The 26,063-nt window shown below is 44.9% G+C and overlaps 2 protein-coding genes across 3 annotated transcripts; both read left to right on the forward strand.

Moving 5' to 3' along the window:
- The first annotated feature begins 3,107 nt into the window (after positions 1-3,107).
- wdr89 (WD repeat domain 89) lies at positions 3,108-4,489 on the forward strand. The gene has a single exon (XM_083683018.1). It carries the CDS (start codon positions 3,111-3,113, stop codon positions 4,251-4,253), a length of 1,143 nt encoding a protein of 380 aa, XP_083539144.1. The 5' UTR covers positions 3,108-3,110; the 3' UTR covers positions 4,254-4,489.
- A 2,270-nt stretch (positions 4,490-6,759) lies between these two features.
- ppp2r5eb (protein phosphatase 2, regulatory subunit B', epsilon isoform b) lies at positions 6,760-24,092 on the forward strand. 2 transcript variants are annotated; one of them, XM_083682743.1, is made up of 14 exons: positions 6,760-7,141; positions 10,366-10,529; positions 19,756-19,952; positions 20,089-20,190; positions 20,798-20,890; positions 21,032-21,162; positions 21,295-21,354; positions 21,623-21,731; positions 21,986-22,039; positions 22,178-22,228; positions 22,442-22,561; positions 22,651-22,778; positions 22,905-23,006; positions 23,316-24,092. In XM_083682743.1, the coding sequence occupies exons 2-14, from the start codon at positions 10,373-10,375 to the stop codon at positions 23,413-23,415; spliced, it is 1,404 nt and encodes a 467-aa protein (XP_083538869.1). In that variant the 5' UTR covers positions 6,760-7,141; positions 10,366-10,372; the 3' UTR covers positions 23,416-24,092. The 2 variants fall into 2 exon arrangements, with proteins under 2 accessions (XP_083538869.1, XP_083538870.1); XM_083682744.1 differs by having other exon boundaries at positions 10,369-10,529.
- The last annotated feature ends 1,971 nt before the right edge of the window (positions 24,093-26,063 follow it).

Consider the following 26,063-nt stretch of genomic DNA (forward strand, 5'->3'; position numbering starts at 1 on the left):
GTTTTCTGTGGCCAATGCATTTGAACGTGGTATGAGATGCAGAAGTGTTGTTGGGTCCAGCCTCTTTCAGTTCTATGTTCATTCTGTTGAAAGTTCTGTTCTGTTGCCTTTGCACTTGTAACTGCATATACAGTATGTAACTTCACTGTTATACTGCTTTAGGATGTTATTCTAAAAGTTTTGAAACAGTCATCCATGTTTTCAATTTGAGTAACTTTGACCTCATATGTTCCTTATTTTGATTAAAAAACATTGGATCCATAGTTCTTTATTTGTCAGACTGCATATATACTGTAAGATATTTCCTTTGACATGATGTTACAGATGACTATTTGTGATGATTTTTGACTTGGATAAAAGTCCATGTCACTACTTTTTATAGACCAAACAGATCATTTACTGATTTAACTGTATGAAAATGTAGACCTAGAGATGTTTATGTGCAACCAAGATTTGTTTCCTGTATGTCACCATAAGTGACTGTCCTGCTCAAAACCAGTCTCAGTCATAGATCTATGTCTATCAGATGTCTGTATGAGATGACCATAGATCTATCAGATGTCTGTGTGAGATGACCATAGATCTATCAGATGTCTGTGTGAGATGACCATAGATCTATCAGATGTCTGTGTGAGATGACCATAGATCTATCAGATGTCTGTGTGAGATGACCATAGATCTATCAGATGTCTGTGTGAGATGACCATTTATGCAGTTTTTTGATTTTGTTATTGGGTTTTTCACATCCTAGAATATGTTGTTGTTTCATTGTTTGATTAAATCTATGAGAAGTGTGTTCATGCTCTGTTCTATCAGACTTTATGAGTGACTGAATTAATCAAAACAATCAAAGAGACTGTCCACTCCAGTCCATGTTATTTTTAAAATGACAAAACATTAAATAAAGAGATATCATGCTGGTCGCTTTGTGTGTCTGTGTGGTTTCACTTGAGTTCCCTAGTTTTCACCAGTGGCTTTCTTTGATCATCATGTTGGATGAAGACGTCATGTCCTCTCTCTGTTTGCCCTACCCTGCCCCTTTGTTACTGCGCATTGATGTTGGTGAGGTATGTGTTGCTTTGTGCACAGTGCAGACATGCAGCAAAGTTTCCACTGTGTGCTGCCAAACCTTCCAGACAGAACCAGGGACGCACAGGAACAGTAAAAACATACTCCAGCCCCTGGCCCAAGATAAAAGGTATTTTCTTCTCTAGCGTGGCATGTGGACGAAACCAAAGCATATGGGCTCTGGCCAACCTTGATGAATGCTTTGGTAGACCCGCCCCTGGCCCGCAGTGCTTACACACATGCTGTACCAGCAGCCAGCCAGGCCACCTGCTACTGACTGGCACCTCAGCAGTCCACAGTACAGCAATAACACACAATCGTGGAGAGGAGGGTTGGGTCTCAAAATTGCACAAACATCACTTGTCTCTTGTATTGGCAAACATGCTCATCTGATAGCAAAAGCTGCACATTGGACCAGTACTTTAATTTTAACAAACACACACACACACACACACACACACACTCACTCACTCACACACACACACACACACACACACACACACACACACACACACACACCTTTCTCTGATTATATTTCACCAGACAGCTGGAGGAACGGCACTAAAAGCGTCTTCTGTTTGCCGTACAATGACAGCCTTGTCACTCTATCCACAGCCTCCTCCTTCGCCCATCTGGGCATCCTGTACATTACAATAACACTGTCTCTTTCCCTCCCTTTCTTTGTCTGCCCATGTCATCATCCCAGTGTGGGAGTCGAGTGCTCTCAAGGAGATAAAAGGCACACTCATTTTCTCTCTAACTCTCCCACACACATACACAATCTCAACTACTTGCAATTGAGTGTGTGTGTGTGTGTGTGTGTATGTGTGTTTGTAAGTGTGTGTGTGTATGTGAGTGTGCGCGCGCATGTGTGTGTGTGCTCTCTTGCGTGTGTGTGCTCTCTTGCGTACTGTACTGTACTTGTCCCTGAAAGAACCTTGGGGCACTATGTTGCAGATGGTGGTTATTTTCATGCAGCCAGTCACATTTCCTGCTCTGCCAAAAAATAGCTTTCTTGTAATATTTCATTAAAAAAGCTTTTTCTATTCTATTCGCTAATTCTATTCATTTGAACAAACTTGTGAAAAGAAAAGATAACACACTGAGAAATAGCTCCGGAACAATGTGTAGACTTATGCCCTCATATCGTCAGAAAGCTGGCAAGATCTTGAAGGTGTCATACAGGGGGGCAAGAAGATGGAAGGGGTCTACTCCCACCTGGTGGTCAAGTCTGTGAAAATGTAGCTGTAATGGTCAAGTACTCAAACCTATGGTTATGATAAAAGGCAAAGGTGGCAACAATAACATATATAAGTATTGATTATCAAGAACATTTTGGGGAGTTAATCGGATAGAGTCGTCATGTGTGTGAAAGGTTGCTGACCAGAAATTCTACAGCGGAACTCAATAGCCGTGTTGAAGAAATGGGTTCCCAACGGGCAGTAAATACAGTAACACTGTGTTACAACGTGTGCTAATAAAAATCCAGTAGCGACTGTCAGCCGGGTAAGTTTTAGATAGTTGATACTGCGACTGTGAGCACATGTAAACTGTACTGATAAACCATTGAAGTAGTGCGTTACAACCAGAGACACAAGGTTTCATCATTATCACCGTTATCGGCACATTGAGTGTTGCTAGCAATATTATCCCAGGCATCAAAATAGCTGTCGAAGTTGAAAGTAGACTATCACTCATCAACAACCTCCACAGGACTGCGAACTCTAAAAATGTCCTTGAGTGATATATATGTACATATGTATATGTATATATTTTCACCTTTTTTTTTCTTTCATTTTGTCAGTCACTAACCTGATTCTTACTAAAATAAAGCCCCATTCTAGATCTTAGAGTAAACATAATTCAATGACAGCTCCACCTAACCCACGCATGTTGAGTTCCAGCCATGATGCTTCGCCTAATCCAACTTTCAGATCTCTGACAGTGCTTACATTTGTATGGCTGTTGATTGATTTGGAATCAGACATATTTCTAATGATCAATATTCTGTGTCCAATAGAGTGTAATTGCAGGGTGCTGCCATGGAGATTGTGGAGGAGAAGTTCAAAGCTCTGTCTATTGCACGGCGTGTCCAGCCGGATGAGCCCACCTATCTTTTGGACATGTCCCTCCAGACTGCCTCTGGTCCAGGCCTGGGACTGGTGGCTGTATGCTGCTCCAACTTCTCCATCCGTTTACACAGCAAGGATAGCCTCAGCCTGCTGAGGGAGTATTGTGGCCATAGTGGTGCACTCTGTGGTGCGCGCTTTGCCCACTGTTCCCCTGATCTGCTCTTCTCAGGCTCTGCTGACGGGACAGTTAGATCGTGGGATGTCCGCTGCCCTGGGTCAGAGGCAACACAGGTGTTCAGGAGTGACCCCTCCCACTACTTTTGCAGTTTTGATGTGAGCTGCAGTGATGTGGTCCTGTGTGCAGGCACTGAGCAGGTGGACGAGGACGACAGTTTCTTGGTTTTTTGGGACGCCCGTATGGCCAAGGACAAGGAGGTTGGGGTTCTTGGGGTGTATTCTGAGTCCCATAGTGATGACATCACAACAGTGTGCTTTCATCCCCTGAATAAGGACCGCTTGGCCTCAGGCTCTACTGACGGCCTGGTAAATGTGTTTGACCTGAGCCTTGGTGCGGAGGAGGATGCTCTGCTGGCCACCTGTAACTCTGGCTCCTCTGCCAGCTCGGTGTGCTGGACGGGGAGGGACCTTGGCCAGCTGCTGTGTCTCAGCCACGATGAGGGGCTTCACCTGTGGGACCTCGGCCAGCTGGACACAGACGAGCCCCTCACAGTCTTCAGCGTCTCTGATGCCCGCAGCTTGACCCCGCTCACTGATGGGGGGTCTCTGGATTACCTGGTTGGTGGGACTTGGCTGGAGGAGACTGAGTGCCTATTGGTGATTGGGGGGAATAGCAATGGAGATGTCCACCTCTTAGAATGCAGTGATCTGGGCCTGCGCCTGCTGAGCTCCCTCCAGGGAGGCCACTCTGCAGTGGTGCGCTGCTTCCTCTGGGACCCTGTAGGGGAGGCCCTGCTCACAGGCGGGGAGGATGCACAGCTGCTCCTGTGGAAGCCTGGGGCAGAGGAGCTCACCTCAGGGAAGAGGGACACCCTGAAGAGTGCCTCAGCATTAAAACTCAAATCTAGACCTCACAAGAAGCATAGCTCCAGTTAACCTAAATGTGGTCATTAAAGATTGCCTGGACCTGGGTCCTCATTCTACTAGTCACCATCCTTCTTGCTCTGAAAGAGTGCACCTTTGCATTGGCCATGCTTAGAATTATATAGCCAGTGTGATCTACTCCGTTGGTCATGAGGGCTAGCTGTGTGTGTGTGTGTGTGTGTGTGTGTGTGTGTGTGTGTGTGTGTGTGTGTGTGTGTGTGTGTGTGTGTGTGTGTGTGTGTGTGTGTGTGTACACCTGCCAATGATACAATTTCATGTGAAGTATTACAGAGTCAGTCATCAAACAGTAATTTAATCAATAGAACCTCAACAATTACTGGAGTTTTAATGAAGTAATAATGTTTTATTTACTTCTTAAACAAAACAAATTGAAATACAAAGACGTTTTGCAAATTGCTTGGCAAACTTCACTGTTGCATGGTGAAATTATAGAAGACTAATGAATTAGTTAATTACAGTTATAAGGGCTGATGGAGAAAGTCCAAAGTGTGACTAACTAGTTTTACAAAGTTGATGTATTGTATAATAAAGACGAAATTGTATTGTACATAAAATGTGTGATTGATGTTATAAACACACACACACACACACACACACACACACACACACACAAACAGAGAAGACCTTTTTGCATAAGTTTCTCCCCTCCCCTTGCTCTCATAAAATAAGCTAAAATGCAAAAATATCTTTAACAAGTTACTCAAGTTGAATTGAATCCATTGAGTGCAATGACAATAGTTTTACTTTTGTTTGTATGTATAACATTGTCTTTACAGGGTCCCTCATTTGAATAGGAGTCAATTACACACTGTTGAGCAGGTTGTCACAACAAATTGAGCAAATGGAGAGGAACAAAATGTTCAGACTTGGGGGGGGGGGGGGGGGGGGGGGGGGAATCTGCAAAGTTGAATGGCTGAGAGGGAAAAGCACAGTCCATGGGACGACGTCATCTCAGTCCCTCTACAAAATTGGTATATATAACCGAGTGACCAGAAGGCATCCCATAATGAGAAAAAATCCATTTCAAATCCATAAATGTGTTTGCAACCATGAATTCAAGTGATACAGCAAAAAAGTGGAAATGTGTTTCTTTGGTTTTCCTACAAAGCATAAAGTTTAGTGCAAATCCAGCACATGCATTGCTGTTTCCGAAATTTGCTGAGTTGGTAGTGACAGCCTAACCAACAGTGTAATTGATTCCTCTTCAAATCATGAACCCTACAAAGACTAATATATTAATTCCGAAATCACATGAACTATTATCCTTGCACTCAGATGGACTCAATTAAATGTATTGAGTAAGTTGTTGAAGTAATTTTGTCTGTAGGCTAATTGTAGGAGAGCCACGGCAAGGGGGGTGTAGACTTTTGCAAACAGGTCTTCTCTGTTTTTAATCTTTTGGGGACATTTTTTTCCAGTAGCCTGTGTAGATCAGTGGGGGAAATGTGATGTATTTTGAAAGAGGGTGTAGACTTTCTATTGGTCAAATACCATGGATAGAATGGTTCATCTATCAAAATCTTAATTTAATGTTTTTTAAAATTAGGAAGACAAATTACTGGATATAGATATAGATATATCTATATATTAGCAGTTCACACACACACACACACACACACACACACACACAGCTTTTTTGTTTGAACCCCAGCTTGCCCCTTTTAAAGAAAAAATAAATACAGATATGATATGACAGAATTTATCAAATGAAACACGCACACACAGTTGATCAAATAATACAGTATATGAAGAAAATACTACTGGTACAGAATAAATGAAATTATAACAATGGTATTAAAAACAATAATTGATTGAGTACAGTATCGGGTCAGACACTCATATTTGTCAAAAATCGAAAGAAAAGAACGTCTCTACAATCTTATCTTTTCATCACCTAAATCATTCGTTTTTTGTTTTTTTTTAATTTAAATGTAAGATTTTTTTATCTGATCTCCAATTATGTTCACAATTTGTTACTCGGCTTGGAGATATTGTTCGTAGTTATGTATTGGTTTAGTCATATTATGTAATTGTTGGTTTGGTGTATCCACTTCCTGAAAACAAATGCTTTAATCTCAGTGCGTAAATACAGCCAGCTGTTATTATAAATCCTCGCCCCTTCACTTTAATGTTAATGTACAGATGCAAGTATGATTTTATTAAAAATAGCGGGGAGTAAGCAGTAGTCGCTCGTACAAGATCTTTGGATGAACGGTAAAAGACAGGGTTGGGCCTTGGACAGGTTTAGCCTCATTCCATACGGTGAGGATTCCACCTCGTTTTCTGCCCATAGTTTCTGCCCAATCTCCTTCCTAGTCCCATACTCCTCAACCTAGCTGTTGTATTCATCTCTAGGAGCGTCTCAGCTCCTTCAATGATGGGCGTTGTCTAACATCCAACCCCATCCCTTACTTCCTTCAAACAAACCAATGACAACCGTCTATAGATCCAAACCAAGCAGCACGGTTGACTGTATCTCTGTTATGTGTGTCATGGACTCAGCCCAGTAATATTGACAATAGGGTGAAAAGAGATTGCCCCAAATTAAACACTGTCTAAAGGAAAATAGCCGAAAATACAGGGGTGTGGAGTAAGCAAGTGATTTATTCAATAACTGGGGAATGTGATTGACTCCGCTTAATCTTTTTATACATCCGTATTTTGTTATTAATGGGACTCGGAGGATTATTTCGTTAGAAGGTAAAAGGTGCTCGTGGGTTTGGCTGTCTAAAAAAGGCCAAGATAGCCTTTTCTGCTGTTATTGCTGCTGCTTGGAGAGGCTACTTGCACAGCCGGGATTGGAAGCATCTTAGTTTAATATTGTCTAACACAGGATAACTCCTTGCCACAGTCTTCGTTCCGAACAACAGAGGATCAAGGTAAAGTGCGATACGGCTCATTGTCATACTCGTTCGTCTGCAGCTTGTTTCTGAGTACGTGTGTTTCTAGTCAGTTGGCTAGCGTTAGCACTAGCGGCTAGCTACCAGATATGGCCAGCTGGGTATCCTTTACATACACCACTAAAATTAGCAGTTCATCTTTTTATTCATAGTAGCTGCTACTCCTGTAATGTACGTGAATGAATAGCAAACATTCAGTCATCTTATTTATGCCCAACTACTTTCTAATTTAGCTACTAGCTTGCCAGTCTTGGCTAACGAAAGATCCATCTCACAGCGAACGAGCTAACCAACCATTAGCTTTTTAGCTATCAGCCATACATTAGCTACCCTAGATGACGTTAAATTATGATATCTTCAAGAATTGATCTTTGCCGGTTATCCGCCATTTGCTGGATGAAATGATACATTTGGATATAAAGGTGATTTATTCTCAAAGTTTAGCTAGCTAACGATACACACATTGCTGGAACATGTTTGTTTAATTTGGGTGGAAATAGCGGACGCTAGCTGACTTGCTAACTTAGCCACACGATTAGCGTGCTGGCTATCTTGCCTTCGCTACTTGACGTGTAATCGCGCTGTCAAACTCAGAAGCGATATAGCTAGGCCCGACAACCAGCTAGCTAGCTGTAAGTGAAACTTGCATCCTACCCATTGGTTTTGATGGGATGATGCTCCATAAAGGCCGCCGGCTAGAGATTATGTGATTTAGCGATATGTTTTCTAGATCATGTAAAGGTTGATTAAATGTTATATTGTTGGTTACCAGCGGGCACATACTGTTTTCTGTGTAGAACAGGGTATGCTTGATTGAATTGGTTGAGTTGGCAAGCTGTCAGATAACGTTTTCTTGTCTAGTGATGTCCTTAATCCATATCTTCCATTCCACCAGAATGCCTATTCTAGAGTAAATCCCTATTATGTTAGCTACCTACATTGGCCTTTTGGCTGAGGAATATTGTATGACACTTTTGCACACTATGTAAGACAGGTTGTTATGTTGTGAGGACTCCAAACCATGTCTTATACTAGGAAAAGCATTTAAACCAGGTATAAGATGTCGAACAACTTATTCACCATCACACTGTTCTGTAGGTATACTTAGATTCTGTGATTTTAGCATCCTGTTAATTATGCAGGAGTGAAAGCAAGGTATGTGTCTGTCTGTCTGTCTGTCTGTCTGTCTGTCTGTCTGTGTGACTGTGTGTGTACACACGGGTTTGACATGTCCCACTGGCCTGTTCTCAAGGTGTTTTAATGTCACATTGAGGAAGGTAAGCATAATGTTCCACCCAAGATAACTTAGCATCCAAAGTCCCTTTTATTTATGATGGGAGTGAGGGCCCATGTGCCTGTAGTCCTAGTCACTGTTCTTCCTCATGTTATCAACCTTTTCTAGGGTCATCATGGCATTGTGGGATTGCCTTGTTTGTTGATGTGCATTAGAGCTTTGTGCAATTGTTCTTGACTATCCAAATGAAAAATTGTCTCAGTCACCAATCACTTCTCAGGATTCAGCCAGTCAATAAATGAAAGTTGAAGGATAAAGGAGTTAGCAGTATGCCCCCTTGAGAGAGAGAGAGAAAGAGAGAGAGAATTTTATTTTGTGTTCTTCTCTCCAGTTCTCTTGCCACTACGGTTAGGAGCCTAAGTCAGAGATGCTGATTGGTCCTGCAGATCTTTGTTGACTTCCTGTAAAGCTGCACTCTGCATCCCCATTCTCTCTTTCTTTGTTTCTCTCTCTCTCTCTCTCTCTCCTTCCCTCTCAGTCTTTAATCCCCCCCAGCCTGTGTGGATGTCATCTGGTCTCTTATGTAAGAGGCATGGGAGGGGAATGGCTTTGTGCTGTGTGCCGTATGCCCAACAAGCCCTGGCACTGTCCCTTACGTATAGAAGCAGTGGTACCCTAGCCTATACCATTAGAGCATGTTTGTCTAGTCAGTCAGTCAGTCAGTGTGTGTGTGTGAGTAAGGAGTAAGGACTGATGCTGATATGTGGCAATTCTAGTGCCACTGTGCACAGGTAAGTGTGCTTGGGTTTGCTCTGCCGTGTGCTTCACGGGCATTCACCGTCTGTAAGTCAACATGGCATGGTGGCAGGTTGTGATGCTTATATTTGCATGGCTTTGTGTTGTGTTGTCGCAATGCACAACAATAAGGATTTGTTGCATGTTCCCAGACTTGAGGGCTCACTTTGTATAATATTTGAATTGACCAACAAGTTTTGAATGGCAAACTATCGCAGTTGGCTTTCTGTGGAGTAGGACGTGTTTGTGCTTTCTAGATTTGGGTCTTGTTTGACAATGATATCAGACGAACAGGGCTATGCAGGTAAGCAGTAACTAGACTACCTTCTGATGAACTTTGTTTCACCCATACGAGAATGCTGAGTGCTTGTAAATACTGGCTGATGAATGTATAGCCTAACTAACAGTTCCACCCATGTCCTCAGGCAAAATGACATTTATTGTACTTAGCTTCAGTCGCAGGGCGGAGTCTGAGTGTCTCTCTTGCCTCTACCAAGCCTGGCATAGCCTAGAGCCCCGTCTGCCACCACTGCATATAATGCATTGGAGATATATGATGATTGATGAATTTGACTTGATGGATGCATTATTGTGTTAACCTTGCACCCTTTCTCCCTCAGACCTACACTCTGATACACAGTGGGTCTCTTGCACACTTACACACTGTGTTGTGGACTTTAATCCCATTATGAATTACCTTACTCGATGGATAAAAGTCATATTTCTGCCCTTCAATTTAATTTTAATTCAGTTAATGTTTTTTTTGTTGTTTTTTTCGTTGCCTGTTTTCCTACGGTCACTGAGCAGTCAGTTGTGTACAGTGTGTCTTTCCGGTTTCCCTTCCTGGAGCTCCTAATCAATGGGGTTGGGACATAATCAGTGGCACACACACATCAGAGGACATTTCCTTAGCTTCCTCTCAGCATCTGCACTCAAATGACAGCCTTGAGCTGCCGCACCAGGCTGGCAGCATTGTTGTGGGTGGCAGTGTGTTTTTGTGTGTGTGTTTTTGTGTGAGTGTGTGTGTGTGTGTGTGAGAGTGTGTGTGCATGTACACGCCCAGTGCCAACTGGTGTTTTCATGTGTTGTGAGGTAGATGTTAAGCAGGAGACTAAAACGATCCTTTTTTCCCCTCCTCTTCTCTTTTTTCTCTTCTTCTTCTTCTTTCTCCCAGCAGGGCTATGTCCTCGGCAGCCACCACACCTCCATCTGTGGACAAAGTGGACGGATTTTCACGGAAGTCTGTCAGGAAGGCCAAGCAGAAGCGGTCGCAGAGTTCGTCCCAATTCCGGTCTCAGGGCAAACCCATAGAGCTCACGCCCCTGCCACTGCTTAAGGGTAAGGCCTGACCAATCACAAACCCCAGCATCTAACCTCAGCATCTAACCTTGTTTTGGTAGGAGTATGTGTTGGTTTGTTTAGTAGTCAGTGTGGTCACCGGCGTGGTCTGAAGAGAGCAGACAGATGTCAGCCGTGGTCCTGCTCATCACTTCTCTTTGTTCCTCTCCTCAAGAAAGTTCTTCCATGCCTGTGCGTATTTCAGTGTGCATGCATTGTTTTGTTTTCTGTTTGACCTGCGTGTCCAGACAGGGAGGCCTGCCGATCCGTGGGCAGGTCGGTCCTCCTGCAGGTCTGAGTCTACAGAGGCTGGTGGAAAGACTGGAGAGACTGGAGTGACGGTTGGAAATGCAGCCTGACAGGAACCAGAGCCCATTCCAGCCCTCCCGCTTCCACAACCTCAGCCAGGGCGTGTCCTCCCCCCACCCCCCCCGCCCCTCCTCTGGAGGGTGTGTCTGCCGCGCGAGTTGCCCGAGAGGGCCTGTCCTCCTCACTCTACAGAGCTCTCACTGCCGTTGTGTCCTACTCTCAGGGACACTGTTTGCCTGTGAGTCACACTGTCACCAGTGTGCACCAGCTGCAGAGCTCTGGGCGAGCAGGGGGCAGTCCGCTCAGGTTATGTCCTCTGTCCTCCCTAATGAGGACGCAGTTCGTGTGTGTCTCTCTCTCTCTCTCTCTCTCTCTCTGTCTCTCTCCCCCTGACGTCTCGTGGTTAGTCAGTATGACACTAACCTGCGTCACGCCGCATAAAGTTCCTGTGTGTCCAGGCCTCAGTTAAGATGATCAGATTGGGCAGCACTGCTTTGCCTTGTGCTCCACATATACCATGTCCTTATGTGAATGATGACCTGAATGGTGAAACATGCACATCTGACCTGTTATACTGTCATTGCACTCATATAAGTATCTGCTTATATTGAGGTCATATATCCAAATGGTTTGATTGCATGCCCGACGGTATGCAAGCGCCCTGATATGTGGAGTTTCCATTTCAGTGACAGCTTCTACCTTTAATCTCCCTACCGTTTATATAACTCCTCAAAGGAGCACGCCAAGGAGATGCATATCTAGGGGTCCAGTGATTTATTAACTTGCTGCATGTGTGTCTCATAGGCTCTGGGGCTGGCCCAGTTAAAAGCACATTCACACCACCTCAGAGACCTACAGAGCAGAAGAGGTTGGTCTGATATAGTGCCCCTAGCAATCAAAGGCTCTGCAAATTATTATTATTATTATATTTTTTTTAAAGCTCATTTCCTACCTCCCCTCCTTTTAATTATGCACAGATCTGATGTGATGGGACTGGTCTAAGTGTTACACTGGAACCGTTGCTTTCACCTATCCAATCACGTTAGATCATCAGTGAATACTTCGGGGGGGGGGGGGGGGGACAAAAGGAGGATGCATTTTCAAAGTGTTGGAATGGAGCCCATCATGTAAACAACAGGAAGAGGAAGTGGTGTAGTCTGTGGGAGCGCATTGTAGCCTGGTGGTGGTGCAACTGCAGGGCCTTGTTTAAGGTGGCGGTGCGATGTGCCGTGGAACTCAGAGGGACATGCAGTAATCAATCATCCACTGACCGAGTACGACCTTTAACCCCCCTCATGAGCAGTCCGTACGCAATGTGGGTGGAAAGACTTCAGACGATTGGACACCTGCAGGCCACAGGGAAATGAGAAGACTTTCCTGGAACAAGCTCAACCCCTCCTTGCCCCTCCAGGCCTCTCTCTTGACTTCATTGATTCGACTGTGTTGAACTTGCCTATGAAAATTTGGTTGATATTTGCTCCGTGTCAACAAGCTTTTTAGTGGAGCAGAGGTCTAGACATACTAAACGTCTTAATCTTCCTTCCTCAGATTTTGAAACTCAGTGGTAATGGGACTTGTGCAAGTCTTTGTTTAGTTATGGTTCTCAAAGGATTCCCGCAGGGAGGTAGAGGGGAGAGAGTGTGACAGAAAAAGAGAGAGTTGTGATGAGCCTGGCGCCGAGCCTGGAGGAAGGATTAGTGTGTCTTAATGCTGCATGGCAGAGGAAGAGGAAGAGCAGGAGGAAGAGGCGTTCCCAACACCAGTCCAGATCAGGACCCTTTCCTCCTGTCCCACCTACCTGGTAGAACTGGGAATCCCTCTCTTTCCCCTGTTGACTGTTGTCTTCACGGTGCACATCCTCCCGGGGGAACGATGCCTACATAAGATGGATCGCCATCTCTGACCTCGTGAGCAGAATTTAAAAAAAGAGAGATCCCAGGGGCAGAAATAGAATGGAGACTGGGACAAGAGGGGGGCGGTGGCGGAGGGGGGTGGAGTGGGGGGGTAGGAGGGGGTGGGTGGATGTACAACACTTTCGTCCGGCCCACCTCTCTGGTCATTCCTGGTCTCTGTTTGGTCAGTGCTGCCCCCAATGCACCCTCTCCCCCCCAGCCCCCCACCCCCCCCCCTCCACGCCCTCCCCTCAGGGGAAACCTGATCCACGAGGTGTCTCTTTACACACTTCCAGTCCCACTCGCTCTAAACAAGCAGCAAGGGGAGCGTGGGCCCACTACAAGAAACTTCTCTTTTCCCCACATGTCATTGATTTGGACCAAAGTGACTATTTTTGCTGGTGGAATATAGGCCTAAAGAGGGACGGAAACCTGATCGAGTGAGTGAGAGAGAGAGAGAGTGAGTGTGTGTTATTGGTGGGCTAGGAGGGGTTATAGTTAGCCTGCTGGGGGCCCTGTCCAGGCTTGGCCTACAGTGGTGCGCTGGTATGTCCCTGTCAGTGGAGCATTCGGGGGATATATAAATGGACTAGGGATGGTAATGGTAGAGGAGACATGTTTTTCCTAGGCTGTAGGTAGAAAATTGACATTTTGATGGTTGAAGGGGGTTTGAGTCAGCTTGGAGGGTTGTGCAGCCACTATCTGTAAGGAGTGCGGGGGTAGACATGAACACAGGATGAGTGTGTACAGTCTAGGATGATGCGATGGATCATTCCCTCTTTGCTACATACCAGTCCCCCTGTTAGCTCCCTGCTAGAGCCAGGAGTCTCACCTGTGCCAGAGGATATTGCTGTAGGCAGGTGTTGCCGCCGAGTGTGTCGTCAGTGAAGTTGCAGGTGTTTCAAGTGTTGCGCTTGTTAAGGGTGTTGTGTGGCGGGGCCTGTGACTGATGGAATGCACGCTATGCGATTCCTCCTCAGCATGCCGGCCCTCTCACCTGGCCCTGTGAACGGAGCCTTTGTGTGGATAGACCCAGATTACCCCTCATGCTTTTGGGAGGAGGCACAGGGACTCTGGGTTTCATTAGTGAGAAGAAATGCACAGCAGCTCCTCAGTGTTCCCTCAGTGGCTCTGTGATCTCAACCCCGCTAACCGCGCTGGCTAGCTTCTGTAGCGGAGAGCAAAGTTTGCATAGGATGATTAAATCTGTCAATGATTGACAGCACGTGGCAATGTTGCACATAATGAGACTTCATTATCCTGCTGTCTGGGAACATGATGAGATGGACACAAAGAAACTGCACAAATATGGGGCTTAAGCTACCAATGCACTCAACTAGCCAGTGTGAATGTTAGCATTTTTGTCTGTGCTAATTTTTCCTGATTTCAGCTGATAATCTGACTCTTCATCAGATTATTTGATGGTCATGCACGTCAACAATTTTTTTCCAGGGCTTTTGCACGGAGGACGCTTGTGGTTCGAAATGCTTAACGGGACAGATGTTTTCGACAGCTGGCTATAACTGATATACCGTAATCCTTTTATGCAATGTTTAACTGAATGCCTAGTCATGCTAAAGTATTAAACGTAATATGGAACCCACACAAGCTGCTGACTAACGGAACACAACTCAGAACCTAATGAAAATGTAAATCGCACATTTATTCAGCTCATCAACACTCCGGCTCATTAGCCTTCCTCTGGGTGTAATGGTGCTGAGGAATGATAAACAAATGTTCTGAATAGATGATTAAGCCTGGTGCAGTCGCCCATAGACACAGTATACGCCGGTATAATAATTTCATGTTGTGATAACCTTGGCCAAAAATATCTTGGTGTACAGTATTATCTCAGTATTCATAAAAATATGCTGAAAATCAATGTGATGCTGAAAGAAATCCCCTCCACTACACAACAGACAAACACTTTTGTTAGTTTACATTACTGGCTGCATTACTGCAGTTAAAAACAAGGCTAGCAAACTCTTTCCTAAAAATATCAACTTGCATTTCATTATTGATTTATCTAGTTGTATTTTATTTTATTATTATTAAAAAAAAAATTCTCTCAGTGAAATGGTTCCTCGAATTTGCCTACTTGACTTTGAAGGTCTGTTTCTCCCTCCCTGGTTGGCCCATCAGAACGAATCAGGTGTCAGTATGTGCACAAGGCCCGCCCCTTCAGCTTGAGCTGATTGTCTGCAGCGCACGCTGCCTCAGTCACTCCAATCGCTCTTCTAGGAACACTCTTTATCTTTACAACGCTGCAATTAAAGTTATATACGTCCTGGCGAAGAAAACTAAAATAGTTTTAGAAAGAGGAGGGTTGTCAGATTCCAATAAAGAGACCGGGGAACCCACGGCGCATCTCTCAGCGAGAATCTCTCCACAGAAAGCGCGTGGAGACCGTAGTCACGGTGGTAGAAATTGTTGGCTGTGTGATTACTATATTATTATTTTTTTACTGAGATATATATAGTGAAACTGGTTACCGTTTCATCCCTAGTCGGCCATCAACCCCAACATCTCCTACCTGACCCATGACGCAACTGAGGTTCCAGGTCTGCTAATCTATAGTTGAGATGGGCATGACCACCGTGTGTGACTCTCTTCCTGTGTGTGTGTGTGTGTGTCTGTCTGTCTGTCTGTCTGTCTGTCTGTCTGTCTGTCTGTGTGTCTGTGTCTGTGTCTGTGATGGTGTGTGTCTGTCTGTGTTTGTGATGGTGTGTGTTTGTGATGGTGTGTGTGTGTGTTTGTCTGTGTTTGTGTTTGTGATTGTGTGTGTGTGTGTGTGTGTGTGTTTGTGATGGTGTGCGTGTGTATACATACAGTACATAACATACATATCGACCTTCAGGCGCTGGCACTGCGCTGCCCAGGTCACCTGCTGAGCCCATCTGTTGGAGCCTCTCACTCTCTCCGACCGTAACCCAAGCCTGGCCGGCCAGTCACACACTGCTTTTATAGAGTGGGGTTTTCCCCTTACACAGGCAAACCGTGTGTGTGCGCTGCTGTTGGGGACATATCGTTACCCTATACCTACAGTCACTTCCTGGATTTCTGTTTCGGTTGAAGTCACTTAGGCATAGCAGCTCTGTTGCAAAACTTAATTACCTAAGAATAGTCAGCTTCAGTGCAAGATAACTCAACAGATGTACGGGGGGCTTTTAAGCGGCTGAGGAGAAGTGCCTCAGTTTGAATCTTAGGACCTGGCTCAGCAGAGTGTCCATTTGCGTTCCTTTCGAGGGATTTTCAACTCATTGTGTCGGTTAGCTTTAGCATCAGTCATCCGCAGCCCTGCTGGCTGCTCCTCTGCAGAGACGGCCTCACAGTTGCAGGACTCTCTGTCTGTAGTAGGAATGTTGCTGTCTGCCGTTGCTTCTGGCTCTTTTCTCTGCAGGTCTCTTGGTTTTTTTTTTAACCTGTTTTTTTTTTTCATCATCACAAAAGGAGGGCCGAGATGCACTTAGACAAGAGTTGTCACATGGTGTCAATAAAGACTCAGGGAACTACCATATAGAAAGGGGCCAGCTGCATTGTAGTAAGCCCGGGAGTCTACATAGTCTTCATGTAGTGTATGACACAGTATCTCTCTCTCGCTCTCTCTCTCTTTCTCTCTCTCTCTCTCTCTCTCTCAGGTTGCATTCTCTCATCCGTAGATTCAAGAGATTCAAGATTCTTTATTTGTCACGTGCATACAAGTATACAGTGAAATGCAAAAGTGACAGTGCCACAGAGTAGTGCAACAATACAATACGTTTTCAAATTGAATAAAAATAAAATAAAATAGAAGTACTAAAAAATGTACAGTATAAACAATATGAACAGTATAAGCAGTATAAACAGCAGATGGATGTTTTAGATGTCACCGTAGTGGGCGAGTGTCCTCTGAGAGGGACTGTGGAGTGGTCATGTTGAGATGAGAGAGGCCCGGGCTCTGCTCAATAGGTTTAAGTGATTATCAAATTAACTTTGAACATTTCCTGTGTTGAGCCATTAAACTGCTCTCTCTTTGAGGAGCTAAGCTTTTTCCACATTAATTAAGCAGTAGTGTCTTCATTTGCTCTGCCAAGGGAGCTAAGATGATTCTCCCAGTCCCTCTGCACAGTCTCTGTGTTGAGCTTGTCTCCAGTGTTATAGTCTGTGCTCTGCTGTGTTTAAATCTCAGTGCTGGTCATGAAGTTAGATATTTTTTTTGTACTGTAACTTCAAGGATTATTATGATTTTAGCAGGCCTTGAATAATCTGCAGTGAACATTATGGCTGCTTTTCTAACCAGCAGGTATCTTAGTTTAGCATATTTCTATTGATTAATACCTGGGTCACAACTGTGAACCAATACAATCAGGCCGATGGAGAATGAGACTCTCTGCTTTATGCTGCCTGGACTGGATCAGGCCTTCATTGTAGCCTTTCAGCCTCCCGATACTTGTTACCTGTTAGTTTTAGAATTGATTTAAAGATTTTACTGATCGCTTGGCTTGGCTGGGTCTGGCACCAGACGATATTTCGGACCTTTTTAATCCCCTACGAGCCTCAGGCAGGGCCCTTCTGGCCGTTTTTTTTTTTTTTTGTGTTTTACTGTGTTTTCCCGTATATTTTTGTTTTTATTTCGCATATCTGTTTCATCTGCACATTTGTAAAGCACTTTGTAACACTGTTTTAAAAAGGTGCTATATAAATAAAGTTTATTATTATTATTATTATTATTATTATTATTATTATCGTTATTATTATTATTATTGTTGCATTGTGCTCTGGTACTAGCCTTGTTTAAGTGCTGCATGCCATTTTAGGCCTTGCATCCTCTCATAGCAGTGCTGTCTGTTTATTGCGGTTGTGTATGGTTAGGTTGCTTTAGTGTATGGTTGTGCTCTGTGCAGGGTTTTATGTGTATAGGGTTTTGATGAGGCGGGCAGGGTTGTTAGGATGACGTCATGGGTTATGCATGTAGGTTTTTGTCATGTGCAGTAGGGTTGTGATGATGGGTGTAGGAGTCTGTGTGTGTGTGTGTGTGTGTGTCTATGCTAGGCTAAGTTCTCCCTTGTCTCCCTGGGATTACTCTCTTCTGTGTGATTATCTGGTCTATTAATAGCTTCCTTTAAGGCCATTCACATGGTTCTATAGAGGCCCAGGGGCTGGAGGAAGCCCATCGCTGGCCCAGTAATCACATTAACCAGGAAAGGGACAGGGACCAGCAGCAGCAGCAGCATCCACTCTGAACACACACACACACACACACACACACTCACTCTTGTCTGCAAGCGGTTTTATGATATAACTACTGATAAGACACACACACACACACACACACACACACTCAGGCCTGATGTTGTGGCTGGTTGAACAACAGAGGCATTGTAGTAGCAGGGCTCACCACACACTTATCTACTTTGCTGGGAGAGGTAAAAGAGTCACACTGTCTAGTTTGTCTCCAGGTCCACTGAGGTGGTCTGTATGTGGTGAGGTAAAAGAGTCACACTGTCTAGTTTGTCTCCAGGTCCACTGAGGTGGTCTGTATGTGGTGTGCATGTGTTAGCTTTCTTACTCTGCTGTTGACTCAGTTCACTGTGACGCGACACAGCCACTGTGAGCCATGTAAAGCACCAGTTGGTATGATGTACTCTACTCACTACTACTGTACCGAGGGGCATTTCTTTCATAGACACTTCAGCCCAGATCTATCCCAAACCCACTAGTAGTTGTCTGGTCCCCTGGCCCTCTCGTTCCTGTCGACAGCCTCAGCCGTGCTGCCTGGGGGAGATATCTCCCTGTGTAACGTCACGTTGACAGATGCTTGGCTGAAGTCGGTGTGGATCGTTCGTGTCTAAGAGAGGACCTCTCAGGAGGTCACTTTTAACCACACTGTCTGGATGTTTACCACCTGTTTTAAACTACAGGAATGTACTTCGACACGCTGTTGAAAGTCTTGCAAAACAGACTTCGTATACTTACACAGGTACGAGATGAAGGACCTTTGATGAAGCAGACTAGTCTCTGGTAAACGAACACTGAGCACTGGTTTGTTATTTCATTTAGTCAGGTCAGGTCAAAACCCATTTTTCTGGTTTATGAAATCTTATTTTGCTGACTCGCCTACATCCTTTATGGCAGGTGCAAAGTTTCCTATTTCATTATACCGGTTTAGAAATGGCTGAGTGGTTGTTCCTTCACCGTAGAGGTTCTGCCACTAAGATGCTGAGAGACTGAAACGTCTTTGTTGATTCTGCCTGTTGGTTCCCATGTGGGCCGTCATCAGATCTAGCCTGTACGGTAGATTGACCTGCTTCTCCTTAGCCCCAATCAACTGAAGCCTCGCCTTTAGTGGCCTGTGGAGGGGGTGGAGGGGGGGTGGGGTGGCAGGCAGACGCTGGTACTCCTATCATCTGTATATACTCCTATATGTCCCTATAATGGCCGCCTCACACGGATCGGAACATCAGGGCTGCGTTCACCATCGGAGGTGAACGGATGAAAACGTCAGCGCTGCGTTGATTCCCCACATGAGGAAGCTCCTGCAGTGAACTCTCTGTGACCCCTCTGTCTGTTGTGAATCGCGTATGGAAACAGTGTTATGGATGTAAATAAAATATCTAGTCGGTGTCTGCATGTTGAAGTCTGCGTGTCATTTATGGTAATAAGTACTGATGTGATGTTAATTGTGCGACTCCTTGCTTGCGGGGTTTCATTGCCGTGGCATAACAAATTACTTCTTCTTTTTTTTAATCAAGTCTTCTCTCCCTGCCTATCTGCTTTTCTCTCTCCCCTCTCTCCCTCTCTCTCTCCCTCTCTCCCCCCCTACTCTAAGCCGTGCTTACTTCCTCTTGGATTCAGGCTCTATTCACACACCCTCATGTGATCTCTTTGCTGATGCATTGATGTCCACTGACCCTCTCTCTGTGAGAAGTCTCTGTATCGGCTTGCTAGTTGGTCTCTCCTGACGTTTTCTCTTTGTGTGTGTCTGTGTGTGTGTGTGTGTGTGTGTCTGTGTGTGTGTGTGTGTGTGTGTGTGTGTGTGTGTGTAGACGTGCCGGCGCCGGAGCAGCCTGAGCTGTTCCTAAAGAAGCTGCAGCAGTGCTGTACCGTCTTTGACTTCATGGACACGCTGTCTGACCTCAAGATGAAGGAGTACAAACGCTCCACGCTCAACGAGCTGGTGGACTATGTGACCGTCAGCCGGGGCTACCTGACAGAACAGGCCTACCCGGAGGTTGTTAAAATGGTGAGAACACAGGACACACACACACACACACGGAATACACACACACAGCCACACACAGGACACCCACTCTTTGTGTCAATTCTTTTACTCTGTGAAGTGACTTTGTCGTCTGTTGTTTCTTTGCCCTGTCTCCCAGGTGTCTTACAACATATTCCGGACCCTTCCGCCCAGTGACAGTAATGAGTTTGACCCGGAGGAGGATGAACCAACACTCGAGGCCTCATGGCCACACTTACAGGTACTGAAACAGCACAGGGTGTTATTAACGTGTTATTAACGTGTGTCTGTGTGTGTGGCTTCCCCTTTTCTCGCTGGTGAGTTTCAGTTCTCTGGATGTAGTGTTAAGTCAAGGTATTTTGTAATGCTTGGCTTGGGAAGCAGACATTTGGGCTTCAAAGGGTGCTGTTGAGAGTGGTGTGGTCTACCCCTGGGTTAGTAGCTCATTAAGGTAAAGGCTTAGCATCAGGTGCTCTCTCTCTCTCTCACCCCCTTCTGTGTACCTGCTGCTTGGCCTTTAGAAATGAGATGCATGTCTCAAGGAAAACATTTTCTTTTTTATTCATTTATTTTTGATTGATTTCCAATAACAACAGCCAATTTAATTTGACCACATGTTGAGATTAATCCGCCCAGTCGTAGCCCTTCCCCAATCACCTTTTAACCCTGGCTACCGCCAAAGGTAAACCTGCAGTCATACTGTGCCCTTTGTGACCTTTGACCCCCCCCTCGTTACACCCTAAGCCCCTGTCCTCAGCTCAAGTCTCGGTCATACTCTTATCTGTGTTTATGTTTAAAGACTCCCTCTCTAACCTCTCCACCTGTCTCTCTGTGTGTCTGTCTCATAGCTGGTGTATGAGTTCTTCATACGGTTCTTGGAGAGTCAGGAATTCCAGCCCAGCATTGCCAAAAAGTACATAGACCAGAAATTTGTCCTACAGGTAAGTGAGGTTTTGTCATGTTGTTGCACTGTAGATGTTTCATATATGCAAATGTACAATCTAGTACAGTTTTGAAAGTACTGCTTGTTTGATATGTATTTATTTCTCTCTCTCTCTCTCTCTCTCTCTCTCTCTCTCTAGCTCTTGGAGCTGTTCGACAGTGAGGACCCTCGGGAGAGAGACTACCTGAAAACAGTCTTACACAGAATCTACGGAAAATTCCTGGGGCTGAGGGCTTTTATACGAAAACAGATAAATAATATTTTTCTACGGTAAGAGTGCTCAGCATCATTGTCTGTGTGTACAGGCCATCATGCTACTTTCACTGATGTTTTACAAAAAAAAAAAAAATTCTCTCTGTCTCATTCTCCCCCCACCCCCCTCTGGCTCTCTCTCCCATAAAGTTTTGTTTATGAGACTGAACACTTCAACGGGGTTGCTGAGTTGCTGGAGATCTTGGGAAGGTATGTGGCCTTTGTTTGACCAGTGGTTAGTGTTGATGCCTTTGTTCACAGTTGAAGTCTTAAAGAGGTAACTTCTTCATCCTAGCCAAGGCTGGTTTGTTAGGCCGCATTATGTAGCTACCTGTTTAATGTGCACTCACCCACATAAAAGGTATTGATCGTCAACGTCTGCCTTGTTTACATTGATTGAGCTGGTAGCGTTCATAGTGACTGCCTTCTCTGTTTTCGACATGTATAATTTGCCGTCCTGCTTTTTTCTCTTTTCCAGCATAATCAATGGTTTCGCTCTGCCGCTGAAAGCAGAGCATAAACAGTTTCTGGTCAAAGTGTTGATCCCTCTTCACACTGTCAGGAGTCTGTCCCTCTTCCACGCACAGGTAACACCTGTGTGTGTGTGTGTGTGTGTGCGTGAGAGAGTGTGAGAGAGAAAGGTACTGCATATCCGCTGGTTTAAGTGTTGACGATGTTCCACATGAGCAGGGATCTGTCTCCTAAATACTGGCGGTGCGTCTCTGGTAAAAGAGCCTGATCTTCCTCATGTTACATGACGACCTTTGTTGCCAGCAGTGAACACCATGATTTTACACCATGATCTTCCATTATGTCATTTTGCTATTGTGTTCTCTTCCAGCTGGCGTATTGCATTGTACAGTTCCTAGAGAAAGACCCAGCGTTAACAGAACCAGTAAGTGATCCGATCTCTCGCCTTCGTCAGAACAGCCTTATCTAATCTAACCGCGATCAGTAAAGACTCTGATTTCTTGCCGTCTCTCACTCTCCATGTCTCCTCTCTCTCTCTCTGTCTCTCTCACTCATATCACAGGTCATCAGGGGCTTGCTGAAGTTCTGGCCAAAAACCTGCAGTCAAAAAGAGGTAAGAGGCCTGGTCCTCACTGGGCTGCCTGCTGTCCTGTCACTCAGCTGGGTTAACCCCCTGGCTTAACCAGTAGCCGCAGAGGTTATGTGACCTGTGACCTCTGTGACCTGACCCATCCTGTTGTATTCCCCCCAGATAGAAATCCCACTTTAGTGTTACTGGGAGTCAAGGGTGTCGCTGGTTTGTTCATGCACCTGTCCTCCTGCTCAGGTGATGTTCCTCGGGGAGCTGGAGGAGATCCTGGACGTGATCGAGCCGACACAGTTTGTCAAGATCCAGGAGCCGCTCTTCAAACAGATCTCCAGATGCGTGTCCAGCCCACACTTCCAGGTCAGCGTAGGGGGAGGAACACCACCGTCGCCCCGTAGTAAGACGACAGTACAACTGTGAGTGACTGTGTTGGTCCCTGTCCCTCCCAGGTGGCGGAGAGGGCCCTGTACTACTGGAACAACGAGTACATCATGAGTCTGATCGAGGAGAACTCCAGCGTCATCCTGCCCATCATGTTCGCCAGCCTCTACAGGATCTCCAAAGAACACTGGAATCCGTGAGTGCATTTTGAAATTAACGGTCTTCACTGTGTAATGCTTTGGATCCTACTGTTGGAACTGTTGATTTTAATGTGCGCTGCTTTGCGGAATTGGCTGTAGCTGTGTTTACTCTTGACTTTCAGGGCGATAGTGGCGTTGGTGTACAACGTACTGAAAGCCTTCATGGAGATGAACAGTACCTTGTTTGATGAACTCACAGCTACTTATAAATCGGACCGCCAGCGGTAAGACACGCCCCTGTGGATGACGGAGCTCCGTCTGTGTGTAAACTAAAACCCTTGTTGTGTCACAGACACACACTCTGTCGTGTACACGCTCATTACTGCTCTTGCAGAGATAGAAGGGCTCTCTGTTACAAACACTACTTGGTGCGTGTAATGTTGTAATTCTTGTCTAGGACTCCGTGAGAAATGTTGACTGGGTGACACGTTGGCCAATAGTTGTGGTGTTAAACCCCAGAAGTGATCTCCAGTCATCTGCTTGTGTTGCGTTTGTCCCGCCCCTCCTGACATGTCCCTCCCCCCTGTGTGCAGTGAGAAGAAGAAGGAGAAGGAGAGGGAGGAGCTTTGGAAGAAGCTGGAGGACCTGGAGCTGAAGAGGGGCCTTAGGAGCGACGGGATCATTCCCACTTAACGAAGCGCCCTGCTCCCCTCCCATCCATGTCCACTGGAGTGCCGATCCCATGCGGCCGTCTGGAACGACATGGAGCGACCGTGTTTTTTTTTTTTTTTTCCTTTTCTGTATTGTGCGACTTACTTTACGGTAGATTCACACGTCTGTTTCATTATTTCAACAGCACTGTAAATAACTTTTTTCTTTTTCCCTTAAACTGATATTACTGCGAAAGGAAAAAAAATAATAAAAAAGGAAGAAAAAAAATAGAAAACGAGAAAAAGAACTTGTGTGGGGGGAAAAAAAGACTTTGGACAGTAGGACTTGAAATGAACTCTTCTTGGAAAAAAAATCAACAGCAAAAAGAAAAACTAGATTGTTTTAACTCCCCTACTCTTTGAGAACCCTACCCTTCCTGAGTACAAACCCATTTTCCATCCCTGGTTCTACACCCTGCTCTATCTCTCTCTCTTCTTCCTCCTCTCTGCCTTTCTCCCTCTCTCCCTGTGGTGCATCTGTACCTTTTACCCCTGTGTGGGACGTCCTGACTGAGTGTGATACCTGGCCTGTGGAGCCCCCCCCCTTGGAGGCGCCGCCCTGCCCTGACCAAGAGGACGCCCCTCCCCTTCTTAAGGACCACCCTCTGACCCCTCCTGCCTCTCCATGCTGAAGCTAAGCTAGTATTATGGACCTTTTAGCCATCAAGAAATGAATTGAACCCGGTGTCTCGACCCCTCCTCCAAGAGGCAAAAAATGTAAAGGGCCTGTTTTGTACAGGGAATTAAAGAAAAACGGGAAAGGGAAAGGTCTCCATAAACACACCCACACACCCACATCATTTTCTTCTCCCCATGTCCACTGTTTATGTTCACTTATCTGTGTGCATCCGGCTCCCCAAATGATCGATTGGTTCCTGTCAGTTTCAGTTCTCTCTCTCTTTTGGTTTTGTGAACTTTGACCCTGCAGTACCAGGCAGCCTGGTATCAGTCTGGCACTGGTACCGTCTAACGACACAGAATAGACGAAAAATGTAAACAATTGCGAGCTTTAGAGGAACGCCAGACTCGCCTATTGTGAAAAGGAGCGTCACTCTTGCGTGTGCTCTTCACAGTATTACAAACCTGTATATTGTTATTGAATGCAGTACACTGATATCTTGTATCTTGTAGTAATTTAGCATATATTTTTGCTTAGGAACAGTCGAGGAGTATCCAGTATAAAAGGAGGTATTACGGAACAAGACTTCCTGGTATTTATGATAGTGTTTTCCCCTCTTTATCTTTTCTCTTGTTTTTTGTTTCCCTTTTGGTTTTTATCTCTCATTTTTGGATTTTTTGATGAAGTTTCTTTGACCATCAGATCTTTTTTTAGTTGCGGAGTGGGGGAGGGAGGGAGGGCAGGGCAGGGCAGGGCAGAGAGGGGGAAGGCATGGAGCAGTTGATATCCTGTTCAAATTTACAGTAAGTTCAGCATTGTTGACCCCTTACAGAATTAATGTGTGCTTTAGGATGGCCCAGATATAATATGATTAAAAAGAAAAAAAGGGTTGGAGAAATACAAATGTTTAATTATTTTAAAAAATAAAGAGATATTAAATTAAACCTGTTTTGTGATAAAGCCCGGATGCTGAATTGCTTTATTTTCCATCGCCGTGCTGCTGCTGACTTTGTGCATGTGTGTTTGAGGGAGAGAGGGAGGAAGGGGGAGAGTGAGAGAGTGAGGGTGGGGTGGGGGGGGGGGGGGTGCTGGTGAATGGATGTGTCAGAAAAACGTGTGTTTCTGATTGTTGCTTAGCTACTCTAAAGTAGTGCTCTGTATTTCATGACTAATTGATCCTTGTTGTCACTTGGCTAGCCATGCAAGCCATCAACAGATGTACAGTAGCCTGATGTCCAAGTAAAGCCGTCTCAATAATCTGGGCTACTGTGAATGATCTTTTACATATGGCAAGAATATGCACATGTCTTGTTAAGTTGTATTTTCACCAACAATGAACAGATCGAGTATGTAATATAAATATATATATTGTACTATATGAGCTTTTCCATCCGTCTACAGTACAAGAAAGACCATTTACAGTTCTACAGTGCGCCACAGGAGGGCAGCAAGTCTCCATATCTGAAGTGAATTTGATTCCATTGAGTATTTGTATGACGTTGATTGTATTTGTTATTTGTGGGCTTGTATTTAATTCTGGAGTAATATGAATAACATAATTAATTTCGTGGGTGAGGGTTTGAAAGAACGATGTTCCTTTATAGACCTTTGTTTCATTGTCACTCTAGAGATGTGATGTCTGTTGTTGACATGCATTTTCACCTGTGAGCCTGGACTTGAGTAGAAGAGAATAGTATATTCTCTTGGGCTAGCTACTGCACAGTTTAGGACATATATTTCCCTCTTAGTCATTGTAGGTAGATATTGGGCAGGACAATGAATAATAGCTTTTCATAATTGTAGCAGAGTAGTGCTTGAACCAATAAGTAGTATTTTTTTCATCCACTTTCATCACCAAGGAAATGGCATGTGCTGAAGGTTGTACAACTACAGGTAAGAGGAGGATTACGTCACTAGGTACAGTAGGTCAAGTTAAATTGAATTGACATGGCGTCATGAAACAGCAATCAGTCTATAGTGTAAAATAATGTATTTGCTGTTTGACTGTTGTA

The sequence above is a fragment of the Argentina silus genome (assembly GCF_951799395.1).
Source record: "Argentina silus genome assembly, chromosome: 13".
NCBI classification, from domain to species: Eukaryota; Metazoa; Chordata; class Actinopteri; order Argentiniformes; family Argentinidae; genus Argentina; species Argentina silus.